The sequence below is a fragment of the Sarcophilus harrisii genome, chromosome 2, assembly GCF_902635505.1.
Source record: "Sarcophilus harrisii chromosome 2, mSarHar1.11, whole genome shotgun sequence".
NCBI lineage: Eukaryota > Metazoa > Chordata > Mammalia > Dasyuromorphia > Dasyuridae > Sarcophilus > Sarcophilus harrisii.
In genome coordinates, this window is record NC_045427.1 from 354,626,270 (window position 1) to 354,644,254 (window position 17,985).

General features: G+C 34.5%; 1 protein-coding gene across 2 annotated transcripts in view; it reads right to left on the reverse strand.

Annotated features, from left to right (window-relative positions):
• Window positions 1–1,002: 1,002 nt before the first annotated feature.
• Window positions 1,003–17,985, reverse strand: part of TDRD9 (tudor domain containing 9) — a 185,183-nt gene continuing 168,200 nt past the window's right edge. For both annotated transcript variants that reach the window (XM_031953152.1, XM_031953151.1), the window contains 6 exons: window positions 10,793–10,902; window positions 10,440–10,536; window positions 7,408–7,546; window positions 4,773–4,891; window positions 2,987–3,059; window positions 1,003–1,808 (listed from right to left, as the gene is read on the reverse strand). In XM_031953152.1, the coding sequence (XP_031809012.1) occupies window positions 1,707–1,808; window positions 2,987–3,059; window positions 4,773–4,891; window positions 7,408–7,546; window positions 10,440–10,536; window positions 10,793–10,902 (640 nt within the window). In that variant the 3' untranslated portion in view covers window positions 1,003–1,706. The remainder of the gene's footprint in view (window positions 1,809–2,986; window positions 3,060–4,772; window positions 4,892–7,407; window positions 7,547–10,439; window positions 10,537–10,792; window positions 10,903–17,985) is intronic.

Sequence of the window (17,985 nt, forward strand, 5' to 3'; positions counted from 1 at the left end):
CTGCTGTCAGATCAACAATAATCTCTCTCAGGTGGGAGGTACCAGATAACACTATTCATTTCTTCTTCAGACACTGAATGATTTTTCACCTGACAACTTGTGCATGTATGTCATCATTTTCTTAAGAAGAGAAGCAGCTTCTTGCTTTTCCAAATATCCAGAGATCTTTTTTTGCTCTTTGTTTTTTTTTAGGAAAAGCCTTGTTTCTGCCTTCCTTTTTCCTCCCTATTCTTCTCTAACCTTCTAAACACAGATCAAGATTCCAGTCTGGAATATTTCATTTTCCTAAGTAAACTAGAGAGTACTTTCCAATTTAGGAAAGAGAACTTTGAGAATTGATAATGGTTACTTAATCAGAGCAGAATAAAAACAACTCCTTCACTTTATGCATTTCATTGCAAAATTATGCTCACTCTTCTTACTATAATTTTGATCCCATTTCCAAGTCTCCCTTCTCTTAAGACTTTTTTTTTTTCTGACAGAAAGTCCAACCACAATGGATGACAAAAAACTTCAAATAATGCAGGCAATACATAAATACATGAAGAAGTAAGGATTTCAAATAGTGAGAAGTCACATTTAGGAAAAAAATATAATTAATATCCTACCACCTTTAGCACTCCTGATCCCATGTAAGCAGCACATCTCATTGTTTTTAACAGATGTATTTCAGAAAAGCAAAAAGAAAACTTTTTTTTTTTTTAAACAAAAGCAGGATCTGGTTGTTGCAAAGAAACCCATGTTGAAGCTTTTTGTGAGACAATTATTTATGACCTTTACCTTAGACCTCATGCAGCACTAACACAATTATTATATAATGTTGTTTATTATACTTATCTGTGTTCCATTCTCCATCTAAACATTGAGTTCCCTGATGACAGGGACTATATCATATCTGACTTTTGGTACTTAAGTTTGTTGAATGAATAATCATTGTTGTTTATTGGTTTTCTTAAAGTTGCAAATATTTGTACTTCTCTGACAAAAAATGGTAAGAGCAGAGATTTTTACTCCATGACTTTTATTGTTGTAACATAGCTACATCAGGTGAAAAACACTCTCTACTGTCACCAATATGTGACCTAAGAAGGGGGACCTGAACATTTAAAGTGTACAAAACAAAAGTTAGGTTTTAAAAAACTACATTTTCCTTCCTCAAAAAAACAAAAATTAGAATGTGCCATAAGTATTACAGAACTCAGATTTCCCTTCATGACAACCTATGCTTCAGAGGCCTTGTATCTTGAATAAGCCTTTAAACTGCTCAAACAACAGAAAAATACAACCATTTTCAGAACAGCACATATAACATTAGCTACTCTTGTCACCTTATACTACCTGAATTATTACCAGCAGAGTAAAAAGGAAATGTGAGCTCTTTTTTATAAGTACTTCTTCTTTAAAGAAATCTTCCTTCTGAACAACTTTGGCAAAAATGTTATTTTCTACACTGATTTTTCATTTTTTTTTTTAATGGAAAGGCTGGATTTCCCCATCCTCTCACTTAAAAAGCTCTACCCTCTCCTATTCCCACCCCCAGGCCCCCTTACAAGCTACTGAAGCCCTTGGATAGTCCCCTCTTTCCAATGCATAGACAGCAGGCCCACTGGCTACAATTCTTGATAAAAGAAAAGTACAAAGAACTTAAACCCACTTTTACATAACTTCCTTTATGCTGAATCTTGATTATGATTCGATGAAATATCTTAGGTACTTAATACAATCAGTTTATGAAGCTGATAGAGAAATGTATATTTTCCTCTTCCACTCTCCCTGTCAGATTGTTCCATAATCAGCTTTGGATCTACCTAAAAAAATAAAAGCACAATAAGAAGGAAATTACTTATTACTGCTGGTATTATAACTGGTGATTCTAAAATCATTAATGTATCTTTGTTTCTTAAGCTATGAAAAAAATATTCCTTGCGTTAAAAATATTTCTTTAAAATTAAATTCTGATTTTCTATTCTAAAACATGTCACTGTCATTTTATAATAAGCTAAGTTCTCTTTTTCTCAGGTTTTACCTTCAGAACAGCGTCTTGACATGAGTCCAAACCTAATTATTGAGCATTGAGAACTCTCTAAAAGAAAGTCTCCTCATAGAAAGATGAGGGATTAAAAAAATGGCTGCACAACATCAAGATTTAGAAATAATCTGAAGGACAGTTTTCTGACTAAGCTGAAAACAGGAGCTAGAATTAATACTTTAGCTGAGTTTCTCCCAATGAAGAATCTTCTGAGATTAAGGTTATGGCAACAAAATTGCAGTCTGCGTTTTGATGAAAAGGATTGTTTCCATTACACTTTCTAAGCCTTGTATTTCATCTAAGGTTCACAAAAATGAACTCTGCTACAGAATGAAAACTGACAACTATATTTATTAAGTTTCCTTATCTTTCAAGTGAGGGTATGAGGTTTAGATAATTCCTAAGGTCCCATCTAATTCTAAGATTTTATTGCTCTTAATATGTAAAGTGACAGGCTATTACAGAACATATTATGAAATAATCAAGGTAACAGGGCCAAATCAGGCCTCCGATTCCTTCTCTCTTCCTAAGTCCCATTTCCTCACAAATGTCTCCTTCCATTTCTAGACACCAGTCTAACCTAAACTGACTTCTTGTACTTTAACAAACTGGGCTCATCCCCCAAAAAACATTTTTTTGGGGCTTAAAGTCAAGGAGATCTTAGGCTCAAAGGAAAGACTGAAAAAAAGAACATTAATTTGATAGTCACTGGTGACTATTAATAGGGCAGCTGACTAACGGAGTAAGCAATGCAGAAGCAGAGATTATGAATGTCTTCATTTGGCAGTAAAAGGAAGACACTAATCAGGGTACTGGAGAAATAAAGTTGAAACTTTATTACCTTACACTTCCACAACCTTTCTCCACACTTACTTTCTCCTACCTTAATCAATGATCTAGTGCTAACCCAGTACACCTAACATAATGTTTCATTTGTTTAACACTTTAGACACTTACCTGATTCCAATCATATGTTTTTTCATACCATGTGGGAACAATTATTTCTCTTGGTTTCAATTTGCAGAACAGACTGAAAATTTAAAAAATAAAAGTTACCTAAGATTAACAAGCACTGGAAAAACCAAATAGATTTAAAAGAATGTGTTCTAGTCCTCTAAAATGAACCACTTCCATTTAAAATTATCTGTGTTAATCACTTGGGGTTCTCAGAGTTCTCAAAGGATACTTTAGGAGTACAAGCTTGTGGTAAATCTTACCTAATGAGAAAGACTTAGATGCATTCTGGGCCTGTCATTGGAAATCCAGCTTAATAAAGTTGAAAAAGGCTCATTTGCTGAGATGTGGGCTACTAGGGAATAAATGTTTTTGTCTATAGAAGTTCATGAACCTTTCTACTAATCTGTGTTAGAATTTCAGTTGCTAAGCTGAGGTGGCATCCACACAATTTAAGTCATACTTTCGTTTTGTTTTTTGTAATATTGAAGAATATAAATAAAAATGTGCTTTGCACATCTACTCAGTTACTAAACACAACCATGTATTTTAATCAATCGTTTCTGAACAGATTTTGCAAATATATACTTTTTAGAGCTTAAATCGCAATAAAGTGTTATAATTAGTTTGAAAATTGATACACACACATATGTATGTATGCAGAGAGGCAGGGAGAGAGAGAGAAAGAGAGAGAGAGACAGAGACACATATACATTCATACACATACATATACAGGAGTCCCAAATAGTTTGAGATAATCCATACTTTAAAAAAAATAAAAAGCCACTCCAAAACTGGGCAGTAAGATTGAGATAGCCACTTTATTAGCAGATCTTTACACCATCACAAGGGCCAATCAGTACTGAATTTCCTCAACAATCAGTCCAGTAAATTAACTGGCCTTGCTGAAGTATTGACCTATTCAAGCTATGAAGAGAATGAAAAGGCAATACCCTTCACTTCACAGATGGTATTGGGAATGTCATGCCTTTCTACATAATCTAACTAGAACAAATGTTTTTTTTTTTTTTTAATTAAAGCTTTTTGTTTTCAAAACATATGTATGGATAATTTTCAACATTCACCCTTGTAAAACCTTGTGTTCCAAATTTTTCTCCTCCCTGACAAATGTATTTTAAGTAGCCATAATATTTTCATATATCCTTCTATGAACATTATAAAAATGATTTTAAAAGAAATATATATATATAGTTAAATGTCTATATGGAACTTCAACATTTCAGTTCCAAGTTATATGTTAAGTTATAAGTTATAGTTAAGACTAGCTTTGTTTTTTTGGCTGAAGCAATTGGGGTTAAGTGACTTGCCCAGGTCACACAGCTAGGAAGTCTTAAGTGTCTAAGGTCAAATTTGAACTCAGGTCTTCCTGACTTCAGGGCTGGTGCTCTATCCACTACACCAACTAGCTGCCCCCCTCTTACCTAGCTTTTAAAAAAATTATTATTATTATAGCCTTTTATTTACAAGATATATGCATGGGTAATTTTTCACATTGACAATTGCAAAATCTTTTGTTCCAATTTTTCCCCTCCTTACCCCCCCCCCCCCCCCTTCCCTCCTCCCCTAGATAGCAGGTTGACCAATACATGCTAAATATGTTCTTAACTAGCTTTTGAAAGAAATTTTTGTTGTTTAATTGAGAATCTGTTAGGAAACAAAACAGCAATGCAAGTTCTAAAAAATGAGCTAAGAGATGATACTCAACAAACGGAAATATAAGAAAGTAAAGGAAACAATCAGTAAGAATATCAAATATCATAAAACTCACCCTAAAAGTTTCTGACGAGCATTATCCTGTAGCTGTGCAATTCTTTCAGGCCCAAGATACATACATCCATTTGGTCCATCACAAACTATCTTGTTAATAGCTGCCCGAAGAATGTTAATCTGTACATAAATATTAACACAAAAGAATATCATGATTATACTATCTTTGCCAAGTTATACCTGAAACTGAAATTGCCCTTCATTCCTCCCTGAGACTGTGCTTCTTTTCTGCTATAACCTTATATTGTTGGACTCCCTTGTACTCTGCATAAAGGATTCCAACATGATATTTGGAATCATGCTTACTAGTTGACACTGGAGGTAACAAAACAAATCACAGTGCCTTTAGTTTGATTTCACTATCTAGCCAACTTATAAAAATAAAACAGAAACCCCATATTTTCTGATTTGTATTCAGATCATCCCTAGATGAGATAATAATCCCTCATTATTATCATGAGGGCCTGCTGTCTATGCATTGGAAAGAGGACTATCCAAGGGCTTCAGTAGCTTGTAAGGGGGCCTGGGGGTGGGAATAGGAGAGGGTAGAGCTTTTTAAGTGGGAGGATGGGGAAATCCAGCCTTTCCATTAATATTCATCTTATCATAGCTGTGTCTATCCCAACTCTACTCCCCACCCCTATTCTATACTTTCTCTAAATAAGCTTCTTCATGACCTGATTGGCTCCCATGTTTTCAATTATCATCTCTACACAAATGACTCCCAGATCCATTTATCCAACCTTTACACTCTGCTCCTGAACTCTAGCTTCATAGCTCCAACTGCCTGGTAAAATCTCAAAATGTGTATCCTATAAATGTCTTAAACTAAGCCTCAATGTTCTTCTAAAACCTTCTCTTCCTAACTTCTTTATTACTATATTAAGGATACTGGCATTCTCCTAATCACACAGGCTGTACAACCTAATTACCATCCTATACTCCTCACTCTAACCTTTCTACATCCAGTCTGTTGCTAATTCCTACTGATTCTGCTTCTGCAGAGTATCTTTCCTAGACACTCTCTCTCTTCTGACACTGGCCATCACTGCCTAACAATGTTAGTAACACAGCCAATAACTTTCTGTTTGGTTTCTCCATCTCAATTCTCTCCCTACTCCAGTCCATCCTCCTTTCAGCTATAAAACTGACCACTCGTTATTTAATTAATGTCCATGGCAATTATGTTTGAGATCAAACATACATTACTCTGGCTTTTAAAGCCGATAATAAGGTTGCCTGCCCTACCCTTTAAGTCTTCTCATGCTTATTCCCCTTGCCTACAACTCCAGTGAGGCACTGGCCCTCCTGCTGCTCTGTGCATATGACATTCTTCTCTTGAGACACCATACTTTTTCACTTGCTGTTGTCTATTCCCAAAATGGCCCTGTAAATAACCTGTATGTATAAAGTTTTTTCTTTATTGTCTCCTCATTATTATCATGAGCTACTTGGGGGCAGGGACTGTTTTTGCCTTTTTTTGTACCTTCAGTATGGTGTCTGGCATACACTATGTACTTAATAAATGCTTATTGGCCGACAAAGTTCACATTCCTCATAGCAAATTTAGGGAGTTTGGAACAAATGATCTCTATACCTAAATCCAATAATTTCTGTGTATAGGGTGGGGAAGGATATAGGATCAGCAGGATGAAACTATCCCTCCAAATTTCAGGGTACAATAAGTGCTTTATCCTTTAGGAGGGGAAATAAAAGGAACAAAGAAGAATAAATAAATAAAGACAAGGCAACTGAAAAAGGACAAAATCAAGCTATTACCATACTCAGCGATTAGTAATAACGGGACACTGCATTTGGAATCAAGAGTATCTGGGGTGGCTAAGTATGGTAGTAAGGCATATCTGTAATCCCTGCTTCCAGTAGATTGAGGGGTTGCTTGAAGCAGGGCAGAGCTGATGGAATTTCTATCCTAATTTCAGCACCAAATAAGGTAAACTCCTAAGACAAGGAAACTGGGGAAGGCCTAGGCTTAAAGAGGTCTGAACCAGTTAAAGTCAGAATGAGCAGCTAGTAAAAGCTTCTGTGCATTGGCACAGGTCATGAGACTTGTCCACAAATGTTTACTATATTTCCTTTCCAGCCTAAGTGAGATGGGGGACATGGTATCCAAAAAGGCGTGAGGATAAGGGCATTAAAAGTATGTGGGTCAAAAACATGGCTCTTACACCTGTGACCTTGGGAAAATCACTCTCTGGGCCTTGGTTTCCACATAAAGATCTGCCAAACTTTCTTGCTCCTCCTCACAGATGACACTCTTCTCCATGCCTTTACCTTGGAATACCCCTCTCTCCTACTTTACCTCACAGAATCCTTCATTTCCTTCAAGATTTTGCTCAAGTAACACCTTCTATAAAAAAACTGCCCCCCCAAATGTCGTCTTGTATATCTACACAACATACACACACACACACACACACCACATTGGTATCTCTGATAGAATGTAAACTCTTACATCTTTGTCTTTGTATCTCCAGCTCCTACTCTAATACCTGATTCACAGTAGGTGAATATAAATGTTGGTAGTGGATTGAATCTCAGTTTTTTCACATGTAAAAAAAAGATTATCATCTCATGTTCTTCAAGATTCCTTTTATCTCTCAATCCTATGATCTTACCTCAACAATGTCTTCCACATTTAACTGGACATCAAATGCCAACTCAATGTCATGCTCTGGCAGTATTGGTGTTCCAGTACTTGGATTCCACCCCAAACCACAAAGGGCACCAGTATAACATTTTCCACTCTGATCAACCCTAAAGAACACACAGCAATTTTAATACTAGGTACAATCTGACAGGAAACTGAAAAAATAAAGTAAAAAATATTTTTACTCTAAAATATTGCACATTTCTATTTCTTCTTATGAACATAATAAACCACTACTTTATAATTCTAGTACAGAAATTTAAGCCTTGTAGTGCATAAAAATCAATAAAACGTGGAGAGATCATGAATAATAAAGGAGAACATTATGAGAAAGCTGTGAAATGACTGACATAGGAGACTTAAAACTTGTGAATAGTTCTCAAATTTTGGGTTTTATAAATGAATGCAGTACTTGTAACAATATATGCATCACTTTATATCAAGAACCTGGCCTTTTTAGAGCAGTTATTTGCTCTTTTACTTTTGAATCTCATTTAAACAAAGCTTAAATTAATATCTTTGGGAATTCAGTTCAATTATTCTTTATTAAGCTATCTTTGTTGAACATTCTTTGCCAAAAGCCAGATACAAAATTTATATAAGCACCAGTCAACGACCACATCAAATTGAAATATAGTATGGAAGTTAACATAGAAAAACAAAAAATGCTATTCTTAATAGAGGAAGTACTACAAACAAGGGAATGGAGGTAAGACTAAAAAGTACTTCTATGAGGAAAAGAAAGTATAGTTTGACTGCAATGTAGAATACATGAGATTTGTCTCTAAAAGGAAGGTCATATTAGAACATGGGATATATTGCATATGAGCCTATAAAGCTTAAACTTTCTTTAATAGCCAATACAAAGCTTCAAAAATGTCTTCACCTACAGTAATGGAATGATCATACATATGCAATAAAAAAGGTTAGTCTGACAAAGCTACAAAGACTAAAATAAATCAGGTAAGAGTTGAGTTGAAGAACTTGTTTAGAGACTACTATCTTAGTCCACTATCAATTGATTAATAAAGTTTTGGGTTAAGATGATAATGAGAAAAGAAATAGAGAGCAGCAGACAGGTGGTTGCTATATGATATAAAGTTATAATAAATAAGATTTTGTAATATAGTTATGGTACTAGAATGAAAAGAGTCCTGAATTTAGAGTCTGCACACCTGGGATTATGTTCCAACTCTAATATTTACTATGGGTGAGACCCTAGAGGTTCATTTCATCTCTCAGTTCTCTATTACCCCACCTATAAAATGAAGGGGTTGGATTAGCTGACTTCAAAGGCTCCTTCCTGTTCTAATATCTATGGTCCTAATTTGAATTTCTAAAACAGGAGAAAAACATATAGTCATGCCACTAAAAGCAGTAATAAAAAAAATCACAAAAAAGAACAAATAAAATCTAAGTTATAAGGCTTGAAAGTTAGCAAACATAGAACAAATAATATTCCTTTTAATGAAAATTTGCCATACTGAAAGATTAAGGAAGTGCTACTATATACCTGTATCTACAAAAATCACCTAAATTTTAACAAAAAAAAATTGATAAAGACATTCAAGTAATTTTTGAAAAAGATGGAGAAAAGTGAGGTTATATGACAGTCACATTAGGTAGACTTGAAACTGGTGAGTGGCTGGTCCCTGAGAATAGTTATTAATGTTTTAATGCCAATTCTGAAGGTAATCTCCAGTACTGTGCCTATCAGGATCTGTGTTTGACCTTATATTATTCAATATTTTCATCGGTAACTTAGATAATGAGATAAACCATTGAGTTAATATACTAAATGAGAAATTCAAGATTCAAAAAGACAAACAATAAGTCCAACTGGGGGATACTGCTGGGTTTTTTTTAAATTAAATTCAGCATTAGTAAATAGTGTTTTGGGTAATCCATGAAAGCTCATATATTATTAGGCTATCATTAAAACAAGCATTCCTTCAGGCCTACGAAAATGATAGTTCTGCAGAACTCTGCCCTAGTCACTACATTATGAGTACTGTATTCCAATTTGGGCATTACATTTTAGAATGGAAAAGACAGAGAACATACAGAGGAATGCAACCAGGATGGTATAAGGTTCTCAAGTTCTAACATGTAAAGACCAGCTGAAACAACAGGAGACATTTAGTAAGAGAAGATAACAAAGTAATTCCTTCTCTTCCTTCCCTGCCAACCACCATGCTCATCCAATACTAAGTATGCATCTTGCATAATTAATTCCTTTATAAAGAATATTTAGGGAGGTAAGAGTAGGCAAAGTTCAGTTAGAATCTGGAAGTACTGCTAGAAATACACTTCTATAGATTCTTTACAACTTCAGAAATCAATTTTCATTTAAATAGTCCACTTCATGAAGTAGAAATGTGCCCCCCCCCCATCACTATGCATATGCACAAGTAGATAATCATCTTTTAAAGAAGTTTACTAAAGTCGATGTAGCTACCTCATATGGGACTCTGTCATACATCCAATGTTCCTTTTTAAATTCCAATACTTTATGAGTCAAATTTTTAAAAGTAGGTTTCTTGTATGCATCATGCTCCATTTCATCATCTTGTATTTTCTCAACACAGTATGAACTTCTTAAATAGGGTATGAACCACCACAGTCCTCTTTTATTACAACAGATGAGGCCTTTGTTCTAGTGCAGACTCAAATTCACAAATAAGCCCAAGGCTTGGCTTCTAGCAGTATAAGGGGAGCTACTTTGGACTTGGGTATAAGTCTTTGTGTGTGTTTATCAAGTTTAAATTATATTGTCTCATATGCAATATTTAAATCCTCCTGAGGGGCTTACATGAGAGTAAAGGGATAATAGAAACATGAGCCAAATTCTGGTGAGGTTAGGGAAACTGAGGAGGAGGGGAAAATCAATGAGTTACTTATATTATAAGTCTCCAAAATTCATATAATCCAAGATGATGGATCTGAGCCATCCCTCCAGAGATACTTATAGGCCAACAATTGTTAGTTATGCATACATACCTCAGTTCCATAACTGGGGCAAACAACATGCTAAGTAATGCCGGCAGTCCCGGGATATGAGGCATGAGAGATGTTTCTCTCAGCAGCATAGTAGATCCTATAACAAAGACAATTAACATCAAGGAGTTAGAAGAAAATTAATGAAATTAGTAGTGTTTTTGTATGAAAAGAAAAGCAGTGGACAGAGCTAAATCATCTTTGCTACATGTTCATGTCTCATACTCAACAAAGCTTGAAAAAGATATTTAGCACAGATATTCATTGGTCGTAGGATAATTGTATACAAGTAGCTAATGATAAGCAGATAAAGAGATAAAAGATCTAAAAGAGGTAGGCAGAACTATTGAGATTACCAGTTGCATTTACTGAAAGAGAAGCAGCAACCAACATGCGCTGGTGGAGATCTTCAGGGGTATCACTGATAATAACAGAGTTGATACTCTCTTTTTCAATCCATACACATCTAAAATAAATAATGAATACTAATAAATTTCATTTAGTTCACAAATTATATCTAAGAGAAATATTAACAAACATCTTGAAAACATACACATATATATAGAAATGCAGTATTTTAGAAGTCATATTGCATCTAAACTAATAATCATTCACAAGCTATTATTTGTATCCAACAGAACACATGAGATCAGCCCAGTGAGGTCTTCTACAATAATCAGAAAGGTGACCACACTAGGGTATGAGGCCTTTGAATAAACTACCCCTGCCAGGGTTAGGTGAATGATTAGAAAAGAGAAATGTGTGTGTGTTTGTTTGTTTGTTTTTTTTTAATGAAGTAAGTTAGTTTATCCATGGTGCTTTTTCTTTCTTTTTTTTTTCGATTCTATGATAAGGAAATCAGTCTTAAAACTGTTTCCTAAATCATACTATTTTTAAAAAATCTACTTTTTTTTTTTATAACACATATTGCTTTATTAATCATGTTGAGAGAGTAAAATCAGAGCAAAAGGGAAAAACTATGGGAGAGAAAAAAAGCAGCAAAAAGAAGTGATTTGTTGTTTAACATTCAGTCTTCTTAGTTCTTTTTCTGGATACAGGTGGCATTTTCTGTCCAAAGTCTATTGGGATTGTGTTGTATCACTGAAACCTTGTGAAGAACCAAGCCTTTCATAGTTGATCATTGCATTCTTGCTGTTAATGTGTACAATGTATTCCTGGTTCTATTTGTTTTGCTCAGCATTAGTTCATGTAAATCTTTCCAGCCTTTCAAAAATCAGCTCGTTCATCATTTTTTTTTTAATAGAACAATATTCCATTACCTTCACATACCACAACTTGTTCAGCCATTCCTCAGTTGATGGACCCCTGCCAGGGTTAGGTGAATGATTAGAAAAGAGAAACGTGTGTTTGTTTGTTTGTTTCTTTTTTTTTTTTTTAATGAAGTAAGTTAGTTTATCTATGGTGCTTTTTCTTTCTTTTTTTTTTTCGATTCTATGATAAGGAAATCAGTCTTAAAACTGTTTGCTAAATCATACTATTTGAAAAAAAATCTACTTTTTTTTTTTTTTAACACATATTGCTTTATTAATCATGTTGAGAGAGTAAAATCAGAGCAAAAGGGAAAAACTATGGGAGAGAAAAAAAGCAGCAAAAAGAAGTGATTTGTTGTTTAACATTCAGTCTTCTTAGTTCTTTTTCTGGATACAGGTGGCATTTTCTGTCCAAAGTCTATTGGGATTGCGTTGTATCACTGAAACCTTGTGAAGAACCAAGCCTTTCATAGTTGATCATTGCACATTCTTGCTGTTATTGTGTACAATGTATTCCTGGTTCTATTTGTTTTGCTCAGCATTAGTTCATGTAAATCTTTCCAGCCTTTCAAAAATCAGCTCGTTCATCATTTTTTTTAATAGAACAATATTCCATTACCTTCATATACCATAACTTATTTAGCCATTCCTCAATTGATGGGCATCTACTCATTTTCCAATTCTTTGCCAATACAAAAAGAGCTGTTACAAACATTTTTGCACAAATGGGTCTTTTTCCTTCCTTTATGATTTCCTTGGGATACAGACCCATTAATAGGTGGGTCAAAGGGTTATGCACAGTTTTAAAGCCTTCTGGATATAGTTCCAGATTGCTTGGATCCTTTTCACAACTCCACCAACAATGCATTAGTGTCCCAGTTTTCCCACATCCCTTTCAACATTTATCATTATCTTTTCCTGTCATCTTAGCCAATCTGAAAGGTGTGAGTGAGGATATCTCAGAGTTGTTTTAATTTGCATTTCTCTAATCAATAGTGATTTAGAGCATTATTTCATATAACTATAGATGGCTTTAATTTTATCATCTGAAAATTGTTCATATCCTTTGACAATTTATCAATTGGGAGAAGTATTTCTGATTATTTAGTTGAAATTTGGTAGCACAGACCAGCTGGAGAGAATAGCCCTTGAAGAGAGTTTGAAGGGTCTTAGAAACATGATTCTTCAAGAGCAAGTTATCATTCTATTTAATGGTTATCTAAACTGCTCAACTCTGGTCATGAAATATTCAGACAACATTTAAATGTTCAAGATTAGGACTTCAAAATGTCTTGTATGAAGACATGTCCAAAGAATGTGGAGACATCTGTCAGTTTGGACACTTCTTAACCTGAGTACAATAACTGCTGGATTAGAGAATAATTATAAATTAATGAAATTCTATTTAGCAGTCTTGAGCCTACAATTTAGAATAAAGAATTTTTTCCTACACCACTAATGTCTACCTCTTGTATAATTTTCTCTTATGTCATTTCATAATTTCACCACAAAAAAATATCCTGAAATGGCACACTATCTCAATTTTGTTAAAAAATGCATGGACACAATTAAGTCAAGACCTTACATAAAATACCAAAATAAATTCCAAAGAGTTATATAAAAGAATACAAATTAAAGATAAAAGTACAAAAAAATGCACAATTATAATTATGTAATTAAAACTTTAAATGGCACAGAACTCAAATAAAAACCGTGGATAATACGGATACTAATTTTTTGTTAAAATCAATGCATAGGTTTCTGACTAAGATGACTACAATGGATAAAGGTAAGTAGCTCAGCTGCTCCAAATCTATTTGAGGAAAAAGCTATAAACTTTAGTGGACCAAAAATTATTTTTAAAACATCTAATCCAAAAAGGCCTACAAGTAAGATGGCAGAGTAGCAGTATGTCCGGTACCAGATAACATCTTGACTGGGAAATTAAAGGAAAAAATTCAAAGTAAGATATTTTCCAAGATCAAGGTAGTTTAGGGAAATAGAACACAGGGGATGGATACTGGATACAGGATCTAATCAAGAGTGCACCAAACTGAGCATTTCAACACCAGAGGATTGGAAGAAGAGGCTTTTCCTGGATAAGATAAGATCCTAGACTCACACAGGGATACCATAACCTCATGCACGATCTATAAAGAGGTACAAACAAGGAGCTTTGTTGCTTACATCCTCCAAATCTGCTTCTTGGGTGGTAGTTTCCATGTAGAAAGAGGTCATGGACCCTAATTTTGATTGGGCAGTCCAGAAACAAAAATCAGCTGTGTGGCTCTAACCCTAGGACCAAAACAGGATCATAGTTCTAGCTTCCAAACCAGACTGAAAACTACAATGGAACAGCCAGAGCAGGAACCCTAGATCAAAGGATGTTCTATCATTCAGAACCTATAAAGCTTTCCAATTATCTAACAGTCCAGAAGTAATACATTAGGACTTCTAAGAAGAGACAAATCTACAGGAGAGCTACTCAGACCAAAACCTACGTCAGGAATTTGTAGAACTCAGATTAGGAGAGTAACAATCAGACTGCATTCTAGAACACAACATTTTGGGAGCATCAGTCTGAGCTATTCCTGAGATCCCAGAATAACTAAACAAATTCCCAAAGAAAACAGCAAAAGGACCCAAGACAAAATATCAGTGCAGATATCTGACACTCTTCCTCTACACATGTCCCCGCCACTAGAGTATACAGAAGTCAAGAATTAGAGTAGATGGATAAGCAAAAAAAATTTGTTTTGATATTTTTTTTTAACTGAGGCAATTGGGGTTGTGACTTGCCCAGGGTCACACAGCGAGGACGCATTAAATGTCTGAGATCAAATTTGAACTTGGGTCCTCCTGATTTCAAGGGCTGGTGCTCTATCCACTGCACCATCTAGCTGCCCTAAGCAAATTTTTAAAAAAGAATCTCAACTATATAGAACTACTGTGATAGCAAGTGTACTTAAAACACAAATCCAGAAAAGAGAATGACTCCAAAATATCTAAAGGCCAAGCTTTTTAAAGAAAAGCGCAACTTGGACAAATATCTAATATGAATTCTTGGAAAAGAGGAACTTAAAAAAAAACTTAAAATCATTTTAAAAAATAAATGAGCACCAGAAGGAAAAAAGTCAAAGAAATAAGAGCTATCAAACAAAGATTTGGAAAGAGAATAAACACCTTAGAAGAAGAGGCATAAAAACCTTGCCCAAGGAGAGAAACTCTAAAATTTAGAATGGGCTTTATTAGCAACATTAATAATCATTTCAAAACAAGACAAAAATATAAGGTATCTCTCATAGCAAAAACAAATGACTTAGAAAAAAGATTAAAGAGAAATAATTTAAGAATCACTAGACTACCTGTTATGGCAAAACAGACCTGAAAAAAGAAAATGATAATTTCTGGAGAAGCTATGGGAAAACAGATATATACTCCTGGTAGAACTATAGGAACTGTGAACTGGTCTAGTAATTTGGGGAAGCAACTTGGAACTATGGCCCCAAAGCTATTAAATTGGGCAAGCTCTTTGATCTAGTAATGTTACTTGTCCTATATACAATGCAATCAAAGAAAAAAGAAAAGTCTGCCTATGGCTACGTGGCACGTGCACACACACGCACATGTGCATGCTTGTTTTGTAGTAGAAAAGAATTTGGAAACTGAAAGGGTACTTATCAACTGGGAATGGGTAAACAAATTATGGCATGTATATGTGATGTATACTGTATGAAATAGGTGTACTATAAGAAATTAAGGAAATGACTTCAAAGAAACATGGGGAAACTTGTCTGAATTGATAAAAAGCAAAGAGATCAAAACCAGAAGAACAATTTATATAACAATATTATAAAGACAATTTTGAAAAAGTTTGGGAACTCTGATCAACATAACAATCAAGATGCATGTAATTTCAGAGGATTCAATATGAAACATATGACCCACCTGCTGATAGAGAGATGATGAACTCAGAGTACAGATTGAGAATTTTTTTTTTTTTTTGGACATAGTCAATGTGAGGATATTTTTATTTGTTTGACTGTGTGTTTGTAATATGGATTTTTGTTTTTCTTGCTTTCCCAACTGTGTGTATATTAGAAATAGGAGGTAATGGGGAGGGAGAAAAGCAAATGTAAAAATAATATGAAACTTAATTAGGAAAGTAATGCCCTCCCCAAAAAATAACTAAGTGATAAACTACACAGTAACTTTTTCCACACCAGACTACAATCAGCCCACAATCAATAGTAAAGGGACCACCCTTTACTAATAGTAAAGCAAACCCAGGGTGAGCACAAACCGGCAAAGCAACAGTCTCCCAACAAAACTGAAGAAAAGATATATGGAATCTGACTTTGATAACTGAGGTAGAAACTCTCAGGGCTCTGCTGAGAATCTCCCAATGTAGTTTGTAATTCAGTCAAGAACATGAAATTGACTGAGAACTGGGTTATGACCAGTGTGGGCACATTAGTTTAGAAATAGAAATTTTAGGCCAGGTTTCATGAGGTACCATGAAAGTCCCTAAATAGACAGTATTCTGAACCTCAAAGATTCAAGCATGCTTAAATCTTAAACCAGCACAGGCATCCAAATGATCCAGGTTAAGACTAAGTAAGGCAGACTATTACACCCCAAAAAAGTACAACAGAGAATAGAACCTGACCTTGGCACAAAAGATACAATCAAACAGAATAAAATACAGACCACTATAAAAATCCCCAAATGACCAGAAAGTCAAACCAGTAAAAACAGAATCTACTAATCACCTCCTGAAACTTCACAAAGTTTAAATTCATAGCAAATGATGGTACAACACAAAAGACTTGGTTATTTTTCCTATACATGAAAGGAAGATTCTAGAATACAATATTGCAAAGGGCAAAAGACAGATTTTTTTTGTTTTCTTTTTTAGGCAAGGCATCTGGGATTAAGTGACTTGCTCAGGGTCACATAGCTAGTAAGTATTAAGTGTCTGAGACCGAATTTGAATTCAGGTACTCCTGACTTCAAGGCCAGTGTGTCACTGTCCTCAAGACAAGGGCTTCTAACCAAGAATAATTTACTTTGAAAAGTTGAGTGTCATTCCAAAGGGGGCTAAAAATGAACATTTATTGGAAGAGACGGTTTTCAAGCATTCCTGATGAAAAGAATATCATTGAGTAGAAACTTTGAAATGTAAATTCAAGTGAAACCTAGAAAAGTAAATTTAAATTAAAGAAACTGAGATAGGTTAGATTATGGATAACATTTTAATAGAGGATGAAGAAATAATGCTCCCCCATAGAACTTTAAAGTCTTCAAATTGCACTAAATAAGTTACAAAAGGAAAAAAAGGTTCTATTGTCTAAGTGTTCTAAAAAAAGAAAAAAAAAAGAAGGGTAAAAGGAATATGCTAGGGTAGAAAGAAAGAAGAAAAGGAAGTGGTTCATGGTGGAAAGAAGAAACATCAATGAATCTCATTCTTATTTGAACTAGACAAGAGAAGCATTGAAAGCAAGTGTATGTAATTTGTTGTATAATCAATAAACATTTATTTAGCATGTGCCATTATGTGCTAGGTACGATGCTTAGTGCGAGGTATATATAAAAAGAGACAAAAGACAGTCCCTACCTTCAAGGAGGATCACAATCTAATGGGGAAAATAAGGGAGAATGAAAGAGAAAATAGTATTAAGATGGAAATAGTCACAAGAAAAATACATTTTCTGATGCGAAAAGGAAATTTAAAGGGGGGGGGGGAAGCTACTGAAAACTAAAGGAATGCACATCTAAATTAGGGAATGGGTGGATGGTCAAAGTTTGATTTAAGAACATAATGGAATATTATTATGTTGCACATATAATTATGTTATTGAGATGACAAAAGAGAAATTTTGGAGAATCTTATGAAAACAGAAATGATATAGAATGAAATCAGAAGAACAATTTATATTATAAGGACACCATAGAGAAAAACAACTTTTAAAAGACTGAAGAACTCTGATCAATGCAATAATGTCTTGAGAAGATCCGTAAGGAAGCATGTTTCTCATTTTTTGAAAAAGAAGTAAAAGACTCAAGGAATGGAAGGTCATACATTTTTTGGGCATGGCCACTATAGATTTGCACAGGATAATTTTTTTTTATTACAGAATGATTTTTCTACTAGAGATACAGGCTGAGGGAAAAGAGAAGAAAGGGAAGGTAATATCCTTCTGCCTCCATTCCCCTAAAAATAGGAAAGCCACTGAAACACTTTTTTAAAAGAGCATAAAGAAGTAGTTTAAAGTAAG